This window comes from Chrysochloris asiatica, unplaced genomic scaffold (genome assembly GCF_000296735.1).
Source record: "Chrysochloris asiatica unplaced genomic scaffold, ChrAsi1.0 scaffold00039, whole genome shotgun sequence".
NCBI lineage: Eukaryota > Metazoa > Chordata > Mammalia > Afrosoricida > Chrysochloridae > Chrysochloris > Chrysochloris asiatica.
In genome coordinates, this window is record NW_006408557.1 from 11,008,085 (window position 1) to 11,028,023 (window position 19,939).

A 19,939-nucleotide genomic window follows, 5' to 3' on the forward strand; every position below is an offset into this window, starting at 1 on the left:
AGTGATTAAATGGTGAATTTAACAAAACATAACTATAACAAATAACTTGACCTCCTACATGTATATAGAACATTCTACCCACACAATACACATTCTTTTCCAATATACATGAACCATTCTCCAGAATAGACTGTTTTAGACAACAAAGCAAGGCTAAATAAATTTTTAAACATCAAAATATTACAAAAGATCTCGGATCACAATGGTATCAAATTAAAAATCAACAAGAAGATCAAGAAAAAAAAATCAAATACATGAAAACAGAGTAACACCTTGAATAAATACTACATATAAAATTTAATGCATAGATAATAGATGAAAAAAAAAAAAAAGACATTAAAAGTTCCTGTAATTAAATGAGTACGTAAACACAACATACCAAAACCTTTGATATAACAAAAGAAGTGCTCAGAGGGCAAATTATAGCAATAAACACATACACCCAAATGAAGACAAAAACAAAATAAACACCTTAACACAGTAACTCCAACAATTAGAAAAAGAACAGAATAATTAGTTTATAATCACCAGAAGAAAAGAAATAATAAAGATTAGAGCAGAAATAAATAGAACAGAAAAACAATAAAAAGAATCAACAATGCAAGAAGTTGGTTCTTTGAAAGTCTTAGTAAAATCAATGAATCACTGGCAAATCTAAGGAAAAGGAAAAGATACAAATAATACAAATAAGGAATGAAATGTGCAGCATGACAATGGAACCAACAGTAATGCAAAGAATAACAGAATACTATGAAGTACTGTAGTCCAACAAATTTGAAAACCTAGAAGAGATGGTCAAATTTCTAGAAATACACTATCTATCCAAACTAACATGGACTGAAGTAGAAAATCTGAACAAACTACAAAAAAGGGAGTTGATTAGGTCATTTAGAAACTCCCAACAAAAAAATAGGGGCACAGGCAGCTTCACTAGTGACTTCTACAAAGCATCACAGGAATGGATTGGTCTGATTTCTTGGCCCTCATCTTGAATTGGCCACATACAGGTCCCTGGTCAGTGGACTGAAGCTTTGTCTAAGATCACTGGTTCAGCTCAGGGAGTATGCGGAAAGGCGCTTTATTTTCCCTTGTCTTTTGTGGTTTTGATCTCTGGATAAAGAGGCCATTTATCTTTGTAAACACAGAACATTTTTGCTTTCTCCAGTTTTCTGTTAATGGCAAATAAATTGAAGTAAATAAAGAGTTACTGATTTTTGAGAAAAATAAAAAAGAACATATACACAAAACCAACAGCCAACATCACTATCAACAGAAAGAAACTGAAAATGTTCCCTTTGTGAACAGGAACCAGACAAGGATGCCCTTTATAACCACTCCTATTCAATACTGTTGAGAGTCTTAGCCAGAGCTATAATGCAAGAAAGGGAAATTAAAGGCATCCAAATTGACAAAGAAGAAATAAAACTCTCTCTGTTTGCAGATGATAAGATCCTATACATAGAAAATCCCAAAGACTCGGTAAAAAAGTACTCCAAATTACTGCAAGATTCAACTAAGTGGTAAGGTACAAGCAAACATACAAAATCAGTTGGATTCCTCTATACTAATTAAGATAGCTCTGAAAAAGAAATTAGGAAAACAATACCATTACAATAGTCACATAAAGGATGAAATAGTTAGGAATAAATCTAATCAGAAAACAAAAGACCTATAAAAAGAAAACCACAAAATGCTACAAGAAACCAAAAAAGATTTACAAAAATAGACGAATGGATTAACAGATGGGCAACTTAGACATTGGCTACCAAAAATGGGGAGTGGGAGAGGCAATAAAGGCAAGAAGTGACTGGCTTACAAGTTTTCAAAAGGGAGCCTAGTTCCAGATGGGGCAGGGATAGATACAACCTCCACTGAATGATTTCCAATCTGTTGGGACTGGGCTGGGGAAAGGAAATGGGGATAAGACTCTTGTGGTACTATAGTAAATAATTGCCATCAGGACTAACTGTGAGGGTCAGAAATGTAGAAGTAGAATTTTTTTAACAAAAGGAGGGGATTGATTGATTTTGCAGCCCAGGAGCGGTGGTCCCTGGGACCATCAGGTGAGAAGAACAGACAGTGTGAGCCTACCCAGAGAAGCAATGATGCAAGGGATCAAGGGATCGAGACAGAGATGATGACGTGGCTAGATGGAGCGGCTGGAGACACGATTCAGGGAGGGAGAGGAGCTGTAAGCTGATGGTCAGGAGGGCGGGCCTGTGTGGTGTACCCTTTGGTTATTTGATGATGCATGGAAGGTATTGTAATCATTACAATGAAACGAAATATGATAGGATGAATGTAAAACTAATGTTCTCCCATGTAAAACCACATAATTCACAATAAAAACTTAAAATAAAAATTTGTAAAAGAAAGCACAGGAAAAAAAAAAAAAAAGAATTCACACCAAAAAAGGAAGAATACACCAGACTCACATATAGGAAGACTTAACATTGTCAAATACTAATATTATCCAAAGCAACCTACAAAAAAACTGCAATCTTGGAAATGTAAAGGTAGACGTTTTATAGCAAGGAAGGGAGTGATTAACTTTCCAGTCTAGGAGTGGAGGTCCCTACGACCATCAACGGAGAAGAGCCGAGAGTGGGACCCTACCCAGAGAAGCAGTGATGCCTGAGATGAAGGCAGAGACAATGACGTGGAGCAATGGAGAAGCTGGGGACTTTAGATCCAGAGAGGGAGAGCAACTGTGTGCTGAAGACTGGGGGGTGGGGGTGGGGGGATGTGTAAGGGGCAGGCTTGCAGGGTATACCCTTTGGTTGGTTGATGATTCATGGAGGGGACTGTAACCATGGCAATTAAATGATATACGACAGAATGAATGTAAAACTAATGTTCTCCCATGTAAACTATCATATAATTCACAATAAAACATTTAAACAAAAAAACACTGCAATCTAAATCCAAATTCCAACAACATTCTTGAAGAGGTGGAAAAAATGATCACCAACTTCAAATGGAAGGGAAAGCAACATCAGATAAGCAAAGGAGACTCCTTAAGAAGAACAAAGTTGGAGGCCTCTTACTTCCTGATTTCAAAATTTACTACATGGCCACGGTAGTCAAAACATCCTGATATTGATACAATGAAAGATAAATAGAAAAATGGAACAGAATTGAGAACCTAGAAGTAAATCCATCCACATACAGTCAACTGATCTTTGACAAAGGGCCAAATACATTAAATGGGGAAGAGATCGTTTCTTCAACAAATGTTGCAGGCAAAACAGGAAACCAGTTTGCAGAAGACTGGTACAAGACCCATATCTCACACTACAGACTAAAATAAAACTAACTCAACGTGGTTTAAAGACCTAAATGTAAGTCCCAGAACTATAAAGATCATCAGTGAAAAAATAGGGACAAACTTAAGGCCTCTAATGCATGGCATACAAAGACTAACAAACACTGCAAAAAAACACACAAACAATGGAAGACAAAATAGATGATTGGGACCTTCTAAAAATCAGCAACTTATGTGCATCAAAAAATTTCAACAGAAGTATAAAAAGGGAGCCCAGAAACTGAGGAAAATTTTTGGAAACAAAATATCAGACAAGAGACTAACCTCTAAAATTTACAGGAAACTACAACACTTCTCCAAGAAAAAGACAAATAACCTGATTAAAAAATGGGCACAGGACATGAACAGACAATTCACCAAGCAAGATATTCAGGCAGTCAACAAACACATGATGAATGTTCATGATCATTAGCCATTAGAGAGATGCAAATTTTATACCAGCATTAACAGAGAAGTTCAAAAGAGCAGAGGACAACATAATATTGGGCAAGGGTGTGGAGAGACTGGGATTACCCAGCACTGCTGGTGGAACTGTAAAATGGCTCAACCACTCTGGAAAACAGTATGGCACTTCCTCAAAAAGTTAGAATTAGAAATAGTTTATGATCCAGCAATTCCTCTACTTGGTACATATCCACAAGAAATATGAACCAGAAGACTAGTAGATATATGTACATCAATGTTTAGCCAAGTACTATTCAAAAAGAAGGAAACACTGAGTGCTCATCAGTGGAAGAATACATAAACAAACTTTGGTACATACACCACTATTATAAAAAATTTAGAAAAGATTTCCATACTAAAAGAAACATTCTTTGATGGTTACCAGGGGTGGGAGGGGACAGTAATTCACAGCTTAAGGAGTAAACACGCTCAGGTGGCAGGGATGACAATATACAAGGTTGTTGTTGTTGTTGTTATGTGCCATCGAGTCGTTTCTGACCCATAGCGACCCTGTACAGGGTTTCCGAGGGTATAAATCTTTACGGGAGTAGAAAGCCTCATCTTTCTCCCGCGGTGCAGCTGGTAGTTTCAAACCGCTGACCTTAAGGTTCGCAGCCCGATTCGTAACCACTACGCTACCAGAGCTCCTTTACAAGGTAGGGGATGACAATACACAAGAAAAGGGAATGTGTATGTAAACTATCACTCAATTCACAATAAAAACGAGGAAAAAAAGAAAGGGAAATGTGATATATGAACAAGGAAGATAAGGGAAGACTTAGGGAGGTATACAAGGGCTAAATGCTATGGTGATGGTGATGGTGGTGATGGTGGTGGTGGTGGTAGTTATGTGACGTGGAGTCAGTTCTGACTCATAGCAACCCTGTACAGGGTTTCCAATGCTGTAAATCTTTACGGGAGCAGAAAGCCTCATCTTTCTCTCATGGAACACCTGGTAGTATTGAACTGCTTGCTGACTTTGCTATTCACAGCCCAATTTGTAACCACTACGCTGGTAAATAATGATGTATATACAACCTTGGAACAACACTGTTTTGTAATACAGGGATCCAGGCATAGTCTGAATTTGTAAAGGAGGGGAAATAATGTTAAGGGGCTTGACTGTCTAGTGGATATTGGTTTTCCCTGCCTCCTACTGAAAAATATAGACATATAAATGGGATAGAAATGAACATTGGGAACTACGATTACAGAAAGCATGTAAGCCTGTCTTCAGCCTACGAGTGGAACAGGTTAGCTAACAGGGGAATTAGAATTTGCCCAGGGAAATTGGCTTCTTGTTAAGCCTTTGTGGAGTATGAGGCCTTAGGTGGAATCCTGTGCCACACCCAGAACCTTCTGAGGTAGGACTTTTCCACTTGAAAACACATGCAGACCTACCCAGAATGACTAAAACAGAAGATACTTTTTGAAAGAAAGACTAGCAGAAAAAAAAACAGACTGAATGTTAGAATATCAAGCAGGCTGCTTGCTATGGAGCTATCAAAGCAAGAAAAGTCAACCCTTCATGATAAATCCTTTTCTAAGACTGAAACACAAAGGGAACCCATGAGCAGTCTAGTGTGCTCACTGGTGACCACCCTGGCCTACTTATGAGTGAAAGTGGGGGAAATGCAGCAATGAAGACATAGGCTGAGTTTACACATGTTCCATTCAGACATGCCGACCTTGAGATGAGAGAGAGAGGAGGAAGGACTGGCTGATCTGAAGTTTAGGGAAGCTTGTGAACTCCCAAGTGCATGAACACTGACCCAGCCACTGGGGACTAGAGCTGGGAATGAAGCAGCCAGCTGGTCTGAAGTGGGGTGAGGTGTGTGAGAACTCCCAAACTTGCAGATAGTACCCATTTGACTCACGAGCTGCTTGGAAGGCTAGCGACCAAAACTCAACCAGATGAAGATAATGAAGTTTGATACAGAGAGTAAGTGTAAACTGCTACAATTTCATGAACTAGACCTTTGCTTATGGATGCAGTTGCTCAAAATTCCAACCCAAATGGAAGGATTCTTCACATTGAGGATAAAGCTTGTCCTGTTGTTGTTGTAAATGCCACCGAGTCGGTTCCGACCCATAGCAACCCTGTTCAGGGTTTCCACACTGGGTTGATAGGGATGGGCAATTTAGACACTGGCTGTCAAAATTGGGCTATAAAGGCACAAAGTGGCAGGATTACAAGCTTTCATGAGTGTGATTAGTTTCAGAGTGAGTTGGGTAAGGTAGAATACCCACTGAATAGTTTTTCTCTTTTCCAGGTGGATCTGGTGAAAGCAGATGGGGGTAAGATTTTATGATTCAATTGTGTGTAATTGTTGAAATTGTCACAACTGTAAATGTGTAAGAAGTGTAACTAACAGGGGAGCAGTTAATCTTTCATTTCAGTAACAGAAGACCCTAGGATCATCAAGAGGGAAGAACATAAGTGGAGCATGGGATCCTAAACAAAATAGCAGCAACAGCAGAGATGGTGGCAGACATAGATTACCTGAAAATTGTAGGGCCATGGAATGAAAAAGGATGTATACCTTCAGGCAGTAGGCTGGCTTCCAAAATGTGCCCTTTGGATATTTAAGTAAATTGTGTGTGTGTGTGTGTGTGTGTGTGTGTGTGTGTGTGGTATGTGTATATATCAAGTTTAAAAAAAAATGGATTAGAAGTAAATACTATTGACTGATGGTACAGGGAGGAGATTGCAGTGAAACAAAATAGTATTTGCTGAAAGTAAAAGTGACAGTCTGTGCCCTGTTGTTAAGTGCTGTTGAGCCGATTTTGACCCATAGTGAGCCTATATAGGGCTTACGAGGAGTAGCTCATGAGTTTTAACTGCCGACCTTACAGTTGGGTGCTTATCCTACAGAGCTACATCAGGACTTTCCCTGTACCCTTGTTGTTGCCATTGTTGTTAAGTGCTGTGGAGTCAGTTCCAACTCACAGAGATCCTGTATGGGGTACCCAAGGAGCAGGTGGTGAGTTTGAATCACCAACCTTATAGTTCAAACCGACCTTCAGGTAGAGTGCTTATCCCATGGTGCCACATCAGGACTCCATTCCCCTTGCTGTTGTTGTTGTTAAGTGCCATCGAATCATTTCTGACTCGTTGTTGTTAGGTGCCATCAAGACAGTACCAATTCATAGAAACCCTACGCACTACAGAACAAAACACTTCCCGGTCCTGGGCTAACCTCACAATTGTTGCCACACTTGAGCCCACTGATGCTGTTACTTTCCCAAATCATCTCGCTGGGGGTCTTCCTCTTTTTCTCTGACCCTCCACCTTACCAAACATGATATCCCTCTTAAGTGACTGGTCCCTCTTGACAATATGTCCAAAGTATGAGAGACAGAGTCTGGCCTTCCTGGCCTCCAAGGAGCACTCTGGCTGTACTTCTTCTAACACAGATCTGTTTTTTTCTTTTGCAGCCCATGATACTTCCAATATTCTCCTCGAATACCATAACTCAAAAGCACCAATTCTTCTATGATCTTCCTTACTCATTATCCAACTTTCATAGCTTAGCCCTCAAGCTGACATCTTTGCTCTTCAACACTTTAAAAAGGTCTTGTGCAACAGACACCAGTTATGGTGTTGAAGGAGAATATTGAAAGTGCCATGGGCTGCCAAAAGAACCAATGGATCCGTTTTGGAAGAAGTGCAGCCAGAGTGCTCCTTGGAGGCCAAGATGGCCAAACTTCGTCTCTCTCATACTTTGGACATATTGTCAGGAGGGACCAGTCACTGGAGAAGGATATCATGTTTGGTAAGGTAGAGGGTCAAAGAAAAAGAGGAAGACCCCCAACAAGATGGACTGGCCAAGTGGCAGCATTGATGGACTCAAGCATGGCAACAGTAGTGAAGTTGGCCCAGGATCGGGCAGTGTTTCATTCTGCTGCGGTACCGACTCGATGGCACCTAACAACAACAACTACAGACAACAAAGTCTTTTAGAATATGGATCCCAACCTGTCTAAAATCCTACATAACAGACCACTCCTCTCCTGCCCCCACTGCCTCCCAGTTCAACTTACTGTCCATCCCACCCCTTGCCTATTGTTTTTAATGTTTTTAAATGACATCCAATAGGTTCCACTTCATAATACAAACAGCACTAAACACTGCCAGGGCCTGTACCATCCTCACAGTCATTACGTTTGAGTCCATTACTGTACTGTGTCATGCTATCTCCTTGAGGATCTTCCTCTTTTACAATGACTCTCAACTTTACCAAACATGAGGTCCTTCTCTGCAGACTCATTCATCCTGATAACATGTCCAAAGTATGTGAGAAAAAGTCTTGCCATCCTGACTTCTAAGGAGCATTATGGACATATTTCTTCCAAGACAGATTTGTTTGTTCTTCTAGAAGTACATGGTATGTTCAATATTTTTCTCCAACACCATAATTTAAATGCATCAATTCTTCTTTGGTCTTCCAGTTTTCAAAAACATGCATATGAAATCAATAGAAAATGCATGACTTGGGTCAAACGTATCTTTAGTCAAAGTGACTTTTTTTTTGCTATTTAACACTTTAAAGAAGTCTTTTGCAGAGTACTTACCCAATGCAATGTTACATTAGCTTTCTCAATGGCTTCTTCTATGGTTACTGATTGTGGATTGAAATAAAATGAAATCCTTTGCAACTTCAAATTTTTCTCCATCTATCATGATGTTGCTTAATGATCTAGTTGAGATTTTTTTCTTTGTGTTAAAGTGTAAGCTATACTAAAGGTTACAATCTTTGATCTCCATTAGTAAGCACTTCAAGTCCTCTTCACTTTCAGCAAGCAAGGTGGTACCATCATGCATATCGCAGGTTGTTAATGAGTCTTCCTCCAATCCTGATGCCACATTTTCCTTCATGTAGTCCAGCTTCTTAGATATTTGCTCAGTATACAGGTTGAATAAATATGATGAATGGATACAAATCTGACACAAATTTTTCCTGATTTAAAAATAGGCAGTATCCCTTGTTCTGTTATAAAGACTGCGTCTTGGTGTATGTATGCATAGGTTCCACATGTATGAGTGTAATCATTGCCTATATACTTTTCCAATTTTACCTTAAACTCGGACACCCTAAGGACAAGGATGCTATTATCCTATCTTTGTCACTCAGACCTCAGCCAGTCACTCCAGTCCCTGGAGAAGGATATCATGCCAGGTAAAGTAGAAGGTAAGCAAAACAGGAAGACCTCCTATACAGTGGCAGCAGCAATGGGCTCAAGCTTAACAAAGATTGTGAGGATGGTGCAGGATTGGACAGTGTTTCCTTCTGTTGTGCATAAGTCACTATGAGTCAGGATCAACTTGACTACACCTAACAACAGCAGCAATCATCAATGCAAAGTAGGCCTGATAGCACTACTAATCACTAATAAAAGGTTAGTGATTCAGTCACCAGCTGCTCTGCAGAAGAAACATGTGACAGTCTACTTCTGCAAAGATTTACAGCCTTGGAAATCCTGTGAGGCAATTTTACTCTATTCTAGAAACTCTGTAGAGGGTTGCTAAGGGTCGGAACTGACTCGACGACACTTAACAACAACAACAAATATGTCTTGTGAGTAGGAAATGACTCAACAACAGTAGGTTATCTTTGATGCTCAACATTATCCCTCACCCCTTCCCTATCTGACCTAGGTAAGAGTCCGGTTGCCATGTGTATTTCTACCACAAGCTCCCTGAACATCACTTCTTCCCTCTTTCTTCTTTAGTCTGAATTGTCCTCCCCATCTACTTTCTCTAACCCTGCTCTAATATGTAGCCATAAACCACATATGGCTACTGAGCACTTGAAATTCAACTAGTCCTAATTGAAATATGCCATAAGTGTAAAACATATTCTAGATTTTGAAGACTGAGAAAACATGTTAATAATATTATTTTGCTGTAAGTTCCCTGCTGATATGACAATATATTAGACTTATTGGGTTAAATGATAGGCATCATTAAAATTAATTTCAAGTTCTCCTTAGGTTTTTAATGTAGTTACTAGGAAATTTAAGGAGCCTGGTGACACAATAGTTAAGCGCTTGGTTGCCAACTAAAAATCAGTGGTTCAAACTGCTCCTTAGGGAAACAGACCTAGGGATCTGCTTCCATAAAGACTGCTGCTGCCATTGTTAAGTGCCATCAAGTTGGTTCTGACTCACAGCAATCCTGTATAGGGTTTCTCAGGAGTGACTGGTGAGTTTGAACTGCCAACCTTGTGTTTCAAACAACTCTTACAATCCTGCGGTTATCCTACAGCACCACACCAGGATTCCCCCATAAAGCGTGGTGTTATTATTAAGTGCCGTCGAGTGGGTTCTGACCAGAGTGACCCTGCATAGGGTTTCTGAAGAGCTACTAGTGAACTTGAACTGCCAACTCTTGCAGTTCAAACCGACTTTGCATTCCAGCGCACTAACCCATGGCACTACACCAGGACTCCGCCATAAAGATTGTTGTTGTTGTTGTTGTTAAGTGCCGTTGAGTCGGGTCCGACCCATAGCGACCCTGTACAGGGTTTCCGAGGGTGTAAATCTTTACGGGAGTAGAAAGCCTCATCTTTCTCCCGCGGAGCAGCTGGTAGTTTCGAACCGTTGACCTTAAGGTTCGCAGCCCGATTCGTAACCACTACGCTACCAGCCTAGAAAAACCTATGGAGCAGTTCAACTCTAATTATAACTAAAAAAATTAACATGACACATGATATTTCTGCCAGACAGAACTACATAGTTTAACCATTCATTTTCAGATATGTAAAACTGCCTTAAAAAGCCCCTACTCTTCCTGTTATTCTTCTCATTATTCAATATTTCCCATTTATGACAACAATAAAAATCCTGCTATTCAACTATTGTGAACATCAACATTGTATGGGTGGCAATGATAAGTGCCAAGTTGCAAGATGAGAGTAATGCTGGCTGTGATGGTTCCGACTTGATGTCAACTAGGCTAGGCCGCAGTTCTCAGTATTTTTGCAGTTACGAGACAATATAATTTGGAAGCTATGTATAATGTAATTATCCTTCATTTCTGCAAATCCAACTGCCACAGATCAATCTGGTCTCTGGAACCGAACCATGTCAGTGAGTGAGGAATAGTTATAATTCGCTGTCTAGTTATACAGCACAGTACATTTACTACTATTTATATCCAGTCTTCTTACGATAGCAATACCATTTCTATACTATCAACTTTGGGACTCATAACAGGCATTCAACTTTTGATTTAGACATAGAATCTTTGATGGGATAACAACAATATGGTAACATGCAAGAGGGCACCAAAAAAGTTCTAAAACATAATGAAATTCTTCCTTAAACTGTTTAAAGCCTCCTCATACAATGTGCGTTTTGTTTCCATTGTGTTTTCTTTATCCATTTACTTTCCTAATGATGATTTCAACAGTGCAGGAAGAACTGGAAGTCAGGAGCCTAACCACTCTTTGGTCTTCCTCTAATTAACATAATATATGTAAACCACTTAGTACATCGCTTGGCACCTTGCAAAACCTGTCTTTGTCTTAGTTTCTCCCTCTGTATAATGTTCACTCTGTTTACTGTTGTTCACTGCTGTCAACTCATGGCAACCTCACAATGGAAGAAAACAGCGCCCGGTCTTATACCATTGCCATGCTGGGTTTCAGATCACACCATTATAATCATTAGGGCTTTCAATGCCTGACTTTCAAAGACGTTCACCAGGGCTTTCTTCCTAGTCATAGTTTGGAAACCTGAATGAAACCTGCACAACAACACTGTAGTAACACACAAGCTTTCACAGACAAGACAAATGGAGACTACACATAAGGTGCACTGGGTGGGAAATGAACTGATCAGACTCATGAGGAAAAGATGTGGCATAAAGATATACAGCCTTGATGTCTACTCTGTCCAGTAAAATTGCTGAGTCAGAACAGACTCAATGGCAGTAGGCTGGGCTCGTACATGAAAAGCAAAAATTCTACCACTGCTCCCTTCAGTTTAACAGACTTGATACAGTAGTCAAATCTGCATTATGTAGCCAGGTCAACCTAACTAAGCAAGTTCTAATTGGAATCACTATCATTATTCAACCTTGCTTACTGGAAGCTACAAGGACTTGAAATGCTTACTGATGAAGATCAAAGGCTATAACTTTCAGTATAGATTGCACCTTATGTAAAGACAGAAAAATCCTAACTGGACCAATAAATAATATCATGATAAACAGAGAAAAGACTGAAGTTGTCCAAGGCTGCGTTTTGCTTGGATCTACACTCAACATTCATTGAAGTAGCAATTAAGAAATGAAACAACATATTGCATTAGGCAAACTGATGGACAATACCTTTTTAGAGTAAGGAGCTCTGGTAGCGTAGTCGTTACGAATCAGGCTACAAACCTCAGGGTCAGCAGTTCGAAACTACCAGCTGTTCCACAGGAGAAAGATGAGGCTTTCTGCTCCCGTAAAAATTTACGGGAAACCCTGTACAGGGTCGCTATGAGTCAGAACCAACTCCACGGCACTTAACAACAACAAACAACCTTTTTAGAGTATTAAAGAGCAAAAATGTCATTTTGAAGACTAATGTACTTGTGACCCAAGCCATGGTATTTTCAATTGCTTCATATGCATGTGAAAGTTGGACAATGAATATGAAGACCATTAAAGAACTGATGCATTTGCATTATGATACTGGAGAAGAATATTAAAAATACCATGGGCTGCCAGCAGAACAAACAAATCCATTTTGGGAAACGTACAACCACAATGTTCCTTAGAAGTAAGGATGGCGAGACTTTTGTCTCTCATACTTTAAAAATGTTATCAGAGGGACCAGGCCCTGGAGGACATCATGTTTGGTAAAGTGGAGGGTCAGTGAAAAAAAAAAAGAAAAGCTCCAATGGTATGTATTAACATAGTGGCCGCAGCAATGGGCTCAAACATAACAACAAGTATAAAGATGGTGCAAGACAGGGTAGTGTTCTGTTCTGTTGTGGTTACTAACAGTTGGAAGCAACTCGAAGGCACCTAAAAATAACAACAAAAATCATGATACTAACTCCTGGTGTGGTGCTGTGGGTTAATATGCTGGAATGTGGAATGCAAGGTCAGTTTGAACGGCAAAGTCAGCAGTTCAAGCTCAACAGCTGCTCCTCAGAGCCGCTGTGAGTTGGAACCGACTCGACAACACTTAACAAGAAGAAGAAGAAGAAGAAATATTCCACCTTCTACAACTAATTGTGCATTTCTCCGCCAGTTGTCTTAAATGAAAACTATTCTTTATAAAGAGAAAACAATTCCATCACCATTATCAAAAATAAGGAGATGGAAAAAAACTACTTACGAAAATACTTATTCTAGCCTATTAAAAGCAGGAGGCAATTCTTAAATGTCTACTCCTAGCTGGAAGAGTTTATCATACTCATGATAATCTTCACAGAGCACACATTGTTGGTAGGTGTTACCCTAAAAACAACAGAATTAATTCTCTCAATTGTTGCTATGTTTGAGCCCCTTGTTGCCACGGCATCAATCCATATCCTTTGGGGGGTCTCTACCAAGTTGAAATGACAACATGTCCAAATAATGATTGACTAAGTCTCACCTTTCTTACTTCTAAGGAACATTCTGGCTGTTCTTCCAAGACAGATTTGTTTGTTCCTCTGGCAGTCCATGGTACTTTGAAAACTCTTCTCCAACACCATAATTCAAATGCACCGATTCTTTTACAGTCTTTTTAATTCGCTGTCCAATTTTCACATGCCTATGAGGTGACTGAAAATACCATCGTTTGGGTTGGGCGCACCTTAGTTCTCAAACTGACATCTTTGCACTTTAAAGAGGTCTTTTACAGCAGATTTGCCTAATTAGTTTGATTTCTTGATTTCTTGCTGCTTTCATGAGTGTCAACTGATTGTGGATCCAAGTAAAATGAAGTCTTTGACAACATCAAGCTTTTCTCTGCTTATCATGTTGTTATTTACTAGTCAATGTGTGAGAATTTTCATTTTCTTTGCACTGAGATGCCACCCATAATGAAGTCTGTAGACTTTGATCTCCATCAGTATTTCAGGTCCTCTTAACTTCCAGCAAGCAAAATTGTGCCATCTGTACATTGCAGGTTGTCAATGAGTCATCCTCCAATCACAATACCATGTTCTTCTTCATATAATCCAGCTTCTCAGAGTATTTGCACAGCATGTAGTTTGAGTAAATATGGTAAAAGGATACAATCCTGCCACACACGTTTCCTGATTTAAAGCCATTCAGTAGCTCCTGATTCTGTTCTTAATGATTACCAGCTGGTCTACATACAGGTTTCTGTTAAGCACAATTAAATGTTCTGGAGTACACATTCTTCACAATATTATATACATAGTTTGTTATGATCCACAGTAAAATGCCTTTGCATAGTCAACAAAGTACAACTAAACATCTTTCTAGTATTCCCTTTTAGACAAAGTCGAACTGATTTCAGTGATGATACCCTTTGTTCCAAGTCCTCTTCTAAATTTCTGACAGCTTCTGTCGATGCACTGCTGCAAGCATTTTTTAATTACTTTCGGCAAAAATTTACTTGCATATAATATTAAAGATATTGTTCAATGATGTCCACATTCCATTGGGTCACCTTTCTTTGGAATATGCACAAATATAGATCTCTTCCAGCCAGTCTGCCAGGTAGTTGTCTTGCAAATTCCTTGGCATAGATGAGTGAGCACCTCCAGCACTGCATTAGTTTGCTGAAACATTTCAATTTTTGTTGTTGTTAAGTATTGTTGAGTCAATTCCAACTCTTACAAACCCTGTTTCTGAGGCTATAAATCCCTGTGGGAGCAGAAAACTTTACTTCTCCCTCAGAGCAGCTGAGGAACTCACACCAATGATCTTGTGGTTCACAGTCCAGGGCGTATCCTACTTTCACAGTGGGTTGTTGTTTTTAAGTGCTGTCAAGTCGGTTCCAACTCACAGCAAACCCTGTATAGGGTTTCCGAGGAGTGGCTGGTGAGTTTAAACCACCGACCCTGCAGTTCAAACCAACCTTGCAGTCCAGTGCTTTAATCTCATAGTCCAAATTCAGAGTACCAGCTCTGGAGATGAGTCCTAGTCTCATTTTAGCATCTGTAGGCCCAGCATTCATTGAAGATTTCCGTGTGCCTTAGCATCAGTCTTTACGTGGATCTAGGTCCAAAGCACAAATTCCACTTTGGGCTCTTCTTTACTGGTGATAGTAGGTCCCTCTGTCTCTGCTCACTTCTATTTCCTTTTATATCTCAAAAAGGACTGGCTCAAGATACAATTTAAGCCTGTAGATTGCATCTGACCTAATGTCATGCTGCTACCGTTGTTAGGTACCTGCGAGTTGGTTCCGACTTATAGTGACCCTATGCACAACAGAATGAACACTGCCTAGTCCTTCAATTTCTGGCAGTTCTCTGTCGATACACTAATATAACCGTTTTTAATTATCTAGCAAAATTTTACTGGCACGTGATACTAATTATATTGTTCAATGATTTCCACATTCCACTGAGCCAACTCTCTTTGGAATGGTCTCAAAACCTGGATCTCTTCCAATCAGTTGGCCAGATAAGTGATGCATTAGTTTGTTCAAAGATTTCCATTTGTATTCTGTCAACTCCTGTTTTGTTAAGTGCCAGTGAGCTGGTTCTGACCCATAGCAACTCTGTATAGGGTTTCCAAGGAACGGCTGAGGAGTTTGAGCTGCCGAATCTGTTTCAAACCAACTTTGAAGTACAGCGCATTAATCCACAGCACAACACCAGGACTCCCTGTCAGCTCTTAGAACCTAGGTTTTTGCCAGTATCTTCAGGGCAATTTGAACTGTTTCCTATAAAACTATTTCATTTTGCTACAGTGACTCTGTATATTCCTTCCATCTTCGTTTGATCCTCTCTACACCATTCAATATTTTGCCCCGTTCAATTATTTTGCTCATAGATCCTTCAAAATTGCAAGTAAAGGTTTGACTTTTTTCTTCAGTTCTTTCAGCTTGAGAAATGCTAAGTGTGTTCTTCCCTTTTGGTTTCTAACTCCATGTCTTTATATATTTCATTATAAAATTTTACTTTGTCCTTTGAAAATTTATGTTCAGCTCTTTTACTTCATCATTTCTTCCCATTGTTTTAGCTTCTTTAGGAGTCCTGTGTGGCGCTGTGGGCTAACGCATCAGACTGCAAAGTCATTTGAACTGCAAGGTCGGTGGTTCAAGCTCACCAGCTGCCTGCCCCTTGAACACCCTATACAGGGTCGCTATGGGTTGGAATCAACTCGACGGCACTTAACAACAACATGCTTAAGAGCAAGTTTCAATCTCTACTGAAATACATTTTTGTCTTTTTTTTCCCTGTCTTTTTAATGACCTTTTGCTTTCTTTATATATGATGCTCATAATGTAATCCCACTGGTCTTCAGTCAACAATGTCTAATGTATTAAATATGTTCCTGAAGTGGTCTCTAAATTCAGGTGGGATATATTCAGGGTCCTATTTTGGCTCTCCCGGACTTGTTTTAATTTGCTTCATCTTCAGTCTGAATTTGCATGTGAACAACTGATGGCCTGTTCCACAGTCTGCCCTTGGCCTGGTTTTGGGTGGTGATATTAAGCTTCTCCCACAGTAAGTCCTGGTGTGGCATGATGGGTTAATGTGCTGGACTGTAAAGTTGGTTTAAACCACAAGGTGGGTGGTTCAAGCCCACCAGCTGCTCTTTGGAAACCCTATACAGGGCCACTATGGGTCAGAACCGACTCAACGGCACTTAACAAGAATAATCCTATTAGTGGGGTGCTGGTGTGGCGCTGTAGGATAAGCAATGAACTGCTAACTACAAGGACAGCAGTTCAAAGGCATTAGTCACTCCTTTACAGGGTCACTCTATATCAGAACCAAATCAACAGCACTTAACAACATCCTACTAATGGAGTCCTGGTGTGGCGCTGAGGCTTAATGCGCCAGACTGCAAAACCATTTGAACTGCAAGGTCAGAGGTTCAAGCTCACCAGCTCCTCCTTGGAAACCCTATACAGGGTCACTATGGGTCAGAATCGACTTGACAGCACTTCACAACAAAAACTAATGGCTAGATATAAATAGTGAGGAGAGGAAACTGTTAAATGCCTAGTCCTAGCAGGAATCTGGGTGTAGCGCTGCAGGATAATGCACTGGACTGCAAGGTGGGGGTTGAACCGTAAGGTCAGCAGTTCAAACCCACCAGCCACTCCTGGGAAACCTTGTACTTGGAAACCCACTAGACAGCACTTAACAACAACTCATAATAACCTTAATGAGGCACACATTACTATATGCATTTTACAGAGTAAAGAAACTGTGTTCCTTTAGCCCACAGTCAATGGTATCAGTATTTAGAAAAACAACATTTTCACTATCACTTGAAGATGAGGTAAAAGGCAAGAGTTATATAACTACACAAATAAACTATTAACAGCAATTACGACTGATTTCCTGCAAATAGTTTCCCTGATCTTGGCTTCATTCTAATCTTTTAGTTCAAGGACACTTTTTGTAAATAACCTTTTTTTAAAATAGCAATCCAATATATGTATGATATGATAAGAACTAGTATCTTAAGGTACTCTTTTTCATTAAAGTATAGTTGCAAGTGAAAATTTACAGTAAACATCAGGCACATTTTACAAAAACCTAAGCTCCCACAAAATCGCAATAATAAACAACAGAAAGTGACTCATTACACACACACACAAATAAATATACATCAACCAAAAACAGCATATAGCTAAGAAAATATCAAAGACCCTCTCTACAAGTTAAAAAACTGAGGTCATGAGCTCAGTGAAATGATAAAAGTAAGTTCCTAAAAAAAAGAGCTTAAAGTGAAATCACAATTACATAGTCTTGAAAAACTACCTACTTTCTCAAAATGGTAAAAATATACTCTAAGAAACCAAATTGATCTAGGTTCAATTGATTCTGCCTTTACAAAATGTGGCCAACTTAATCATGTAGATTTGGACAGAACAAAAGTCCAAGTGCTTTACCACAAAGAGAGTCCCAAAGTATCAAATGCTTAAAATACTGCTCAGCTCTCCTTTATCAAAAATGTCCCTGCAGTTAATCAGTCTCTACAGACTAAGAACCCCACACAATGTAACTTCTGTGTGCATGGTATTTTACTACAGGAAGTAGAAAGTTCAGTTTACCAAGAACACCACATTTCACTTTCAAGAGTCTTGAAAACTAATTCCTCTGTGGTAACCAACTTACATTTCATGGCAACTGAACAAGACAGTGTGATTTCAAGAAATCCTCAATTGTGAATAAAATTCCCTTGGTAAAATCAGATCTTTGTTGCTTGGTTTTCTTTAGAGCACTTCACAGAGTAGAAATAAAAATAATTAGCAACTTTCAGGCTCATGAACAAGATCTTCATTTTAAATTCACATATAAAATGAAATGTTTTATGCCATATTCTTTCATAGTCACGTGAAGAGTTTATGCCCAACTAAATCAGGTGATGTTTGCTCACTTAAATAAAAAAAAAAAAAAAAAAGACATCTAGAAGAAACATGCTGTTAAGTGTCGTCAAGTCACGTTTCGACTTATAGTGACCTTACATTGAGTTTCCGAGGAGCAACTGGTGAGTTTGAACCGCCAACCTCGCGATTCAAATCGACCTTGCAGTTGAGCGCATTATCCCACAGCGCCACACCTGGTGTCCTTTTCTAGTTCTCCAAATATACAGACAACTCTGTTTAGAGACAGCAAAGGTGTTTTCATCCTAAACAACTGTACTAAGGAGGTAAGAAAATAGAAAACAAAACACAAGTCATATGCAGCAGGTGACAGGAAGCCTTGTGGACACCAAGACACCACAGAGGTAAGCTTCCTTTTCATCACAGGCCCACCTGGTCTCCCCAACACCTCTACCCAGCAGTCCAATAAAACTCAGGAAGGCAGGCAACCATCCGTGGTACACTGGCAAGCCAACGCTCCATCCAAGCAGGAACGAGAAGTTCCTTCATATCAAAGACACAAAGAAACTGAAAAAGACATATCCAAAATGAAGATAAAAGAGAGGCATGGGAAGGAAGATGACAGCTAAATTTGTTGAGACCACTTAGTAGCTCAGTCTAGTTGAGGTCGCAGACTCAACCAAAAAGAAAGAAAGAAAGAAATGGGTGAATGATGACAGTTGAATTAAATCTGTTAAATCTGTGCTGGGACCATCTGAGGTCTCAGACTGTGCATGAAGACTACGTGGGGGTTCGGTGATCATTTGTGATAAGTTTATACTTAGAGCGGCAGGGGTAGTGCCGCGAAACAGGCAGCCCCTTGCCCAGGAACAATGCACCGGGGATCCCTGCCCGGGCTGCAGAGGAAGATCCAACACCCTCAAGGATCCCCGGCCCCTCGACCCTCACTGGCGGCCAGGTCTCCGGCCGGCCTCAGTCGGCGCCTCACCGGACCCAGGGCGCCCGATGCGCGCTCACCCAGTAGCGCCCGCAGGTGCTTTAGGCGGGTCAGCACGTCCTTTTTCGGATCCAGCACCTTCTGGGTGGACTTCTTCACATCCCCATGGCTCCTTCGGGAGAACATCTCGCCGTGGTAAGCACAGACCCCGCCGGCGGGGCAGGAAGCACCTACACCGCACGAGTTACCGCATAGGGTCCGGCCGGCGCAAGTCGCCGGGGCCCTAGCCGCCCGCCGCCTGCTCAGCTGTGGTTCCAGGAAGAAGGGGCGGGCCGGCCGGCGAGGGGCGGAGCAGGAAGGCGGTGTCGAAGCGTACACCTATCCCACAATGTACGACGCCGGCCCTTTAGGGAAGACATACGCGCACTCAACCTTGACCGGCCTCGCGGGACACCAGCCCGACAGCGCCGGAACCCTCCAGGGCTAGCGCCAGAGCTCTCCAAGGCTACTCCCAGAGCACTGAGCTGGCGCAGCGAATCACAGAAGAGTTCGTCCCATGCGCATGCCGTACTACAAGCCCCGGCATGCACTGCGAGGCGGCCCTCCTACCAAACAGGCGTGCCCTCGGCGTGTTGGGGGTCAGTGGGCCGGCTCCGAACTTGTCACTCGTCTCGCAGTTGGCCGCAAGCGCCTATGGGAAGTGTATTTCTCCGGGAGACGAACCCCTACATTTCGGAGTTTCAAGGCGCCAACGACAAGCCAGTCTCT

The 19,939-nt window shown here is 40.8% G+C and overlaps 1 protein-coding gene across 1 annotated transcript in view; it reads right to left on the reverse strand.

Annotated features, from left to right (window-relative positions):
- RALGAPA2 (Ral GTPase activating protein, alpha subunit 2 (catalytic)) overlaps positions 1-19,357 on the reverse strand; it is a 535,657-nt gene extending 516,300 nt beyond the window's left edge. Inside the window, exon 1 of the mRNA XM_006860649.1 lies at positions 19,252-19,357. Within this exon, the coding sequence (XP_006860711.1) occupies positions 19,252-19,357 (106 nt within the window). The remainder of the gene's footprint in view (positions 1-19,251) is intronic.
- Between the last annotated feature and the right edge of the window lie 582 nt (positions 19,358-19,939).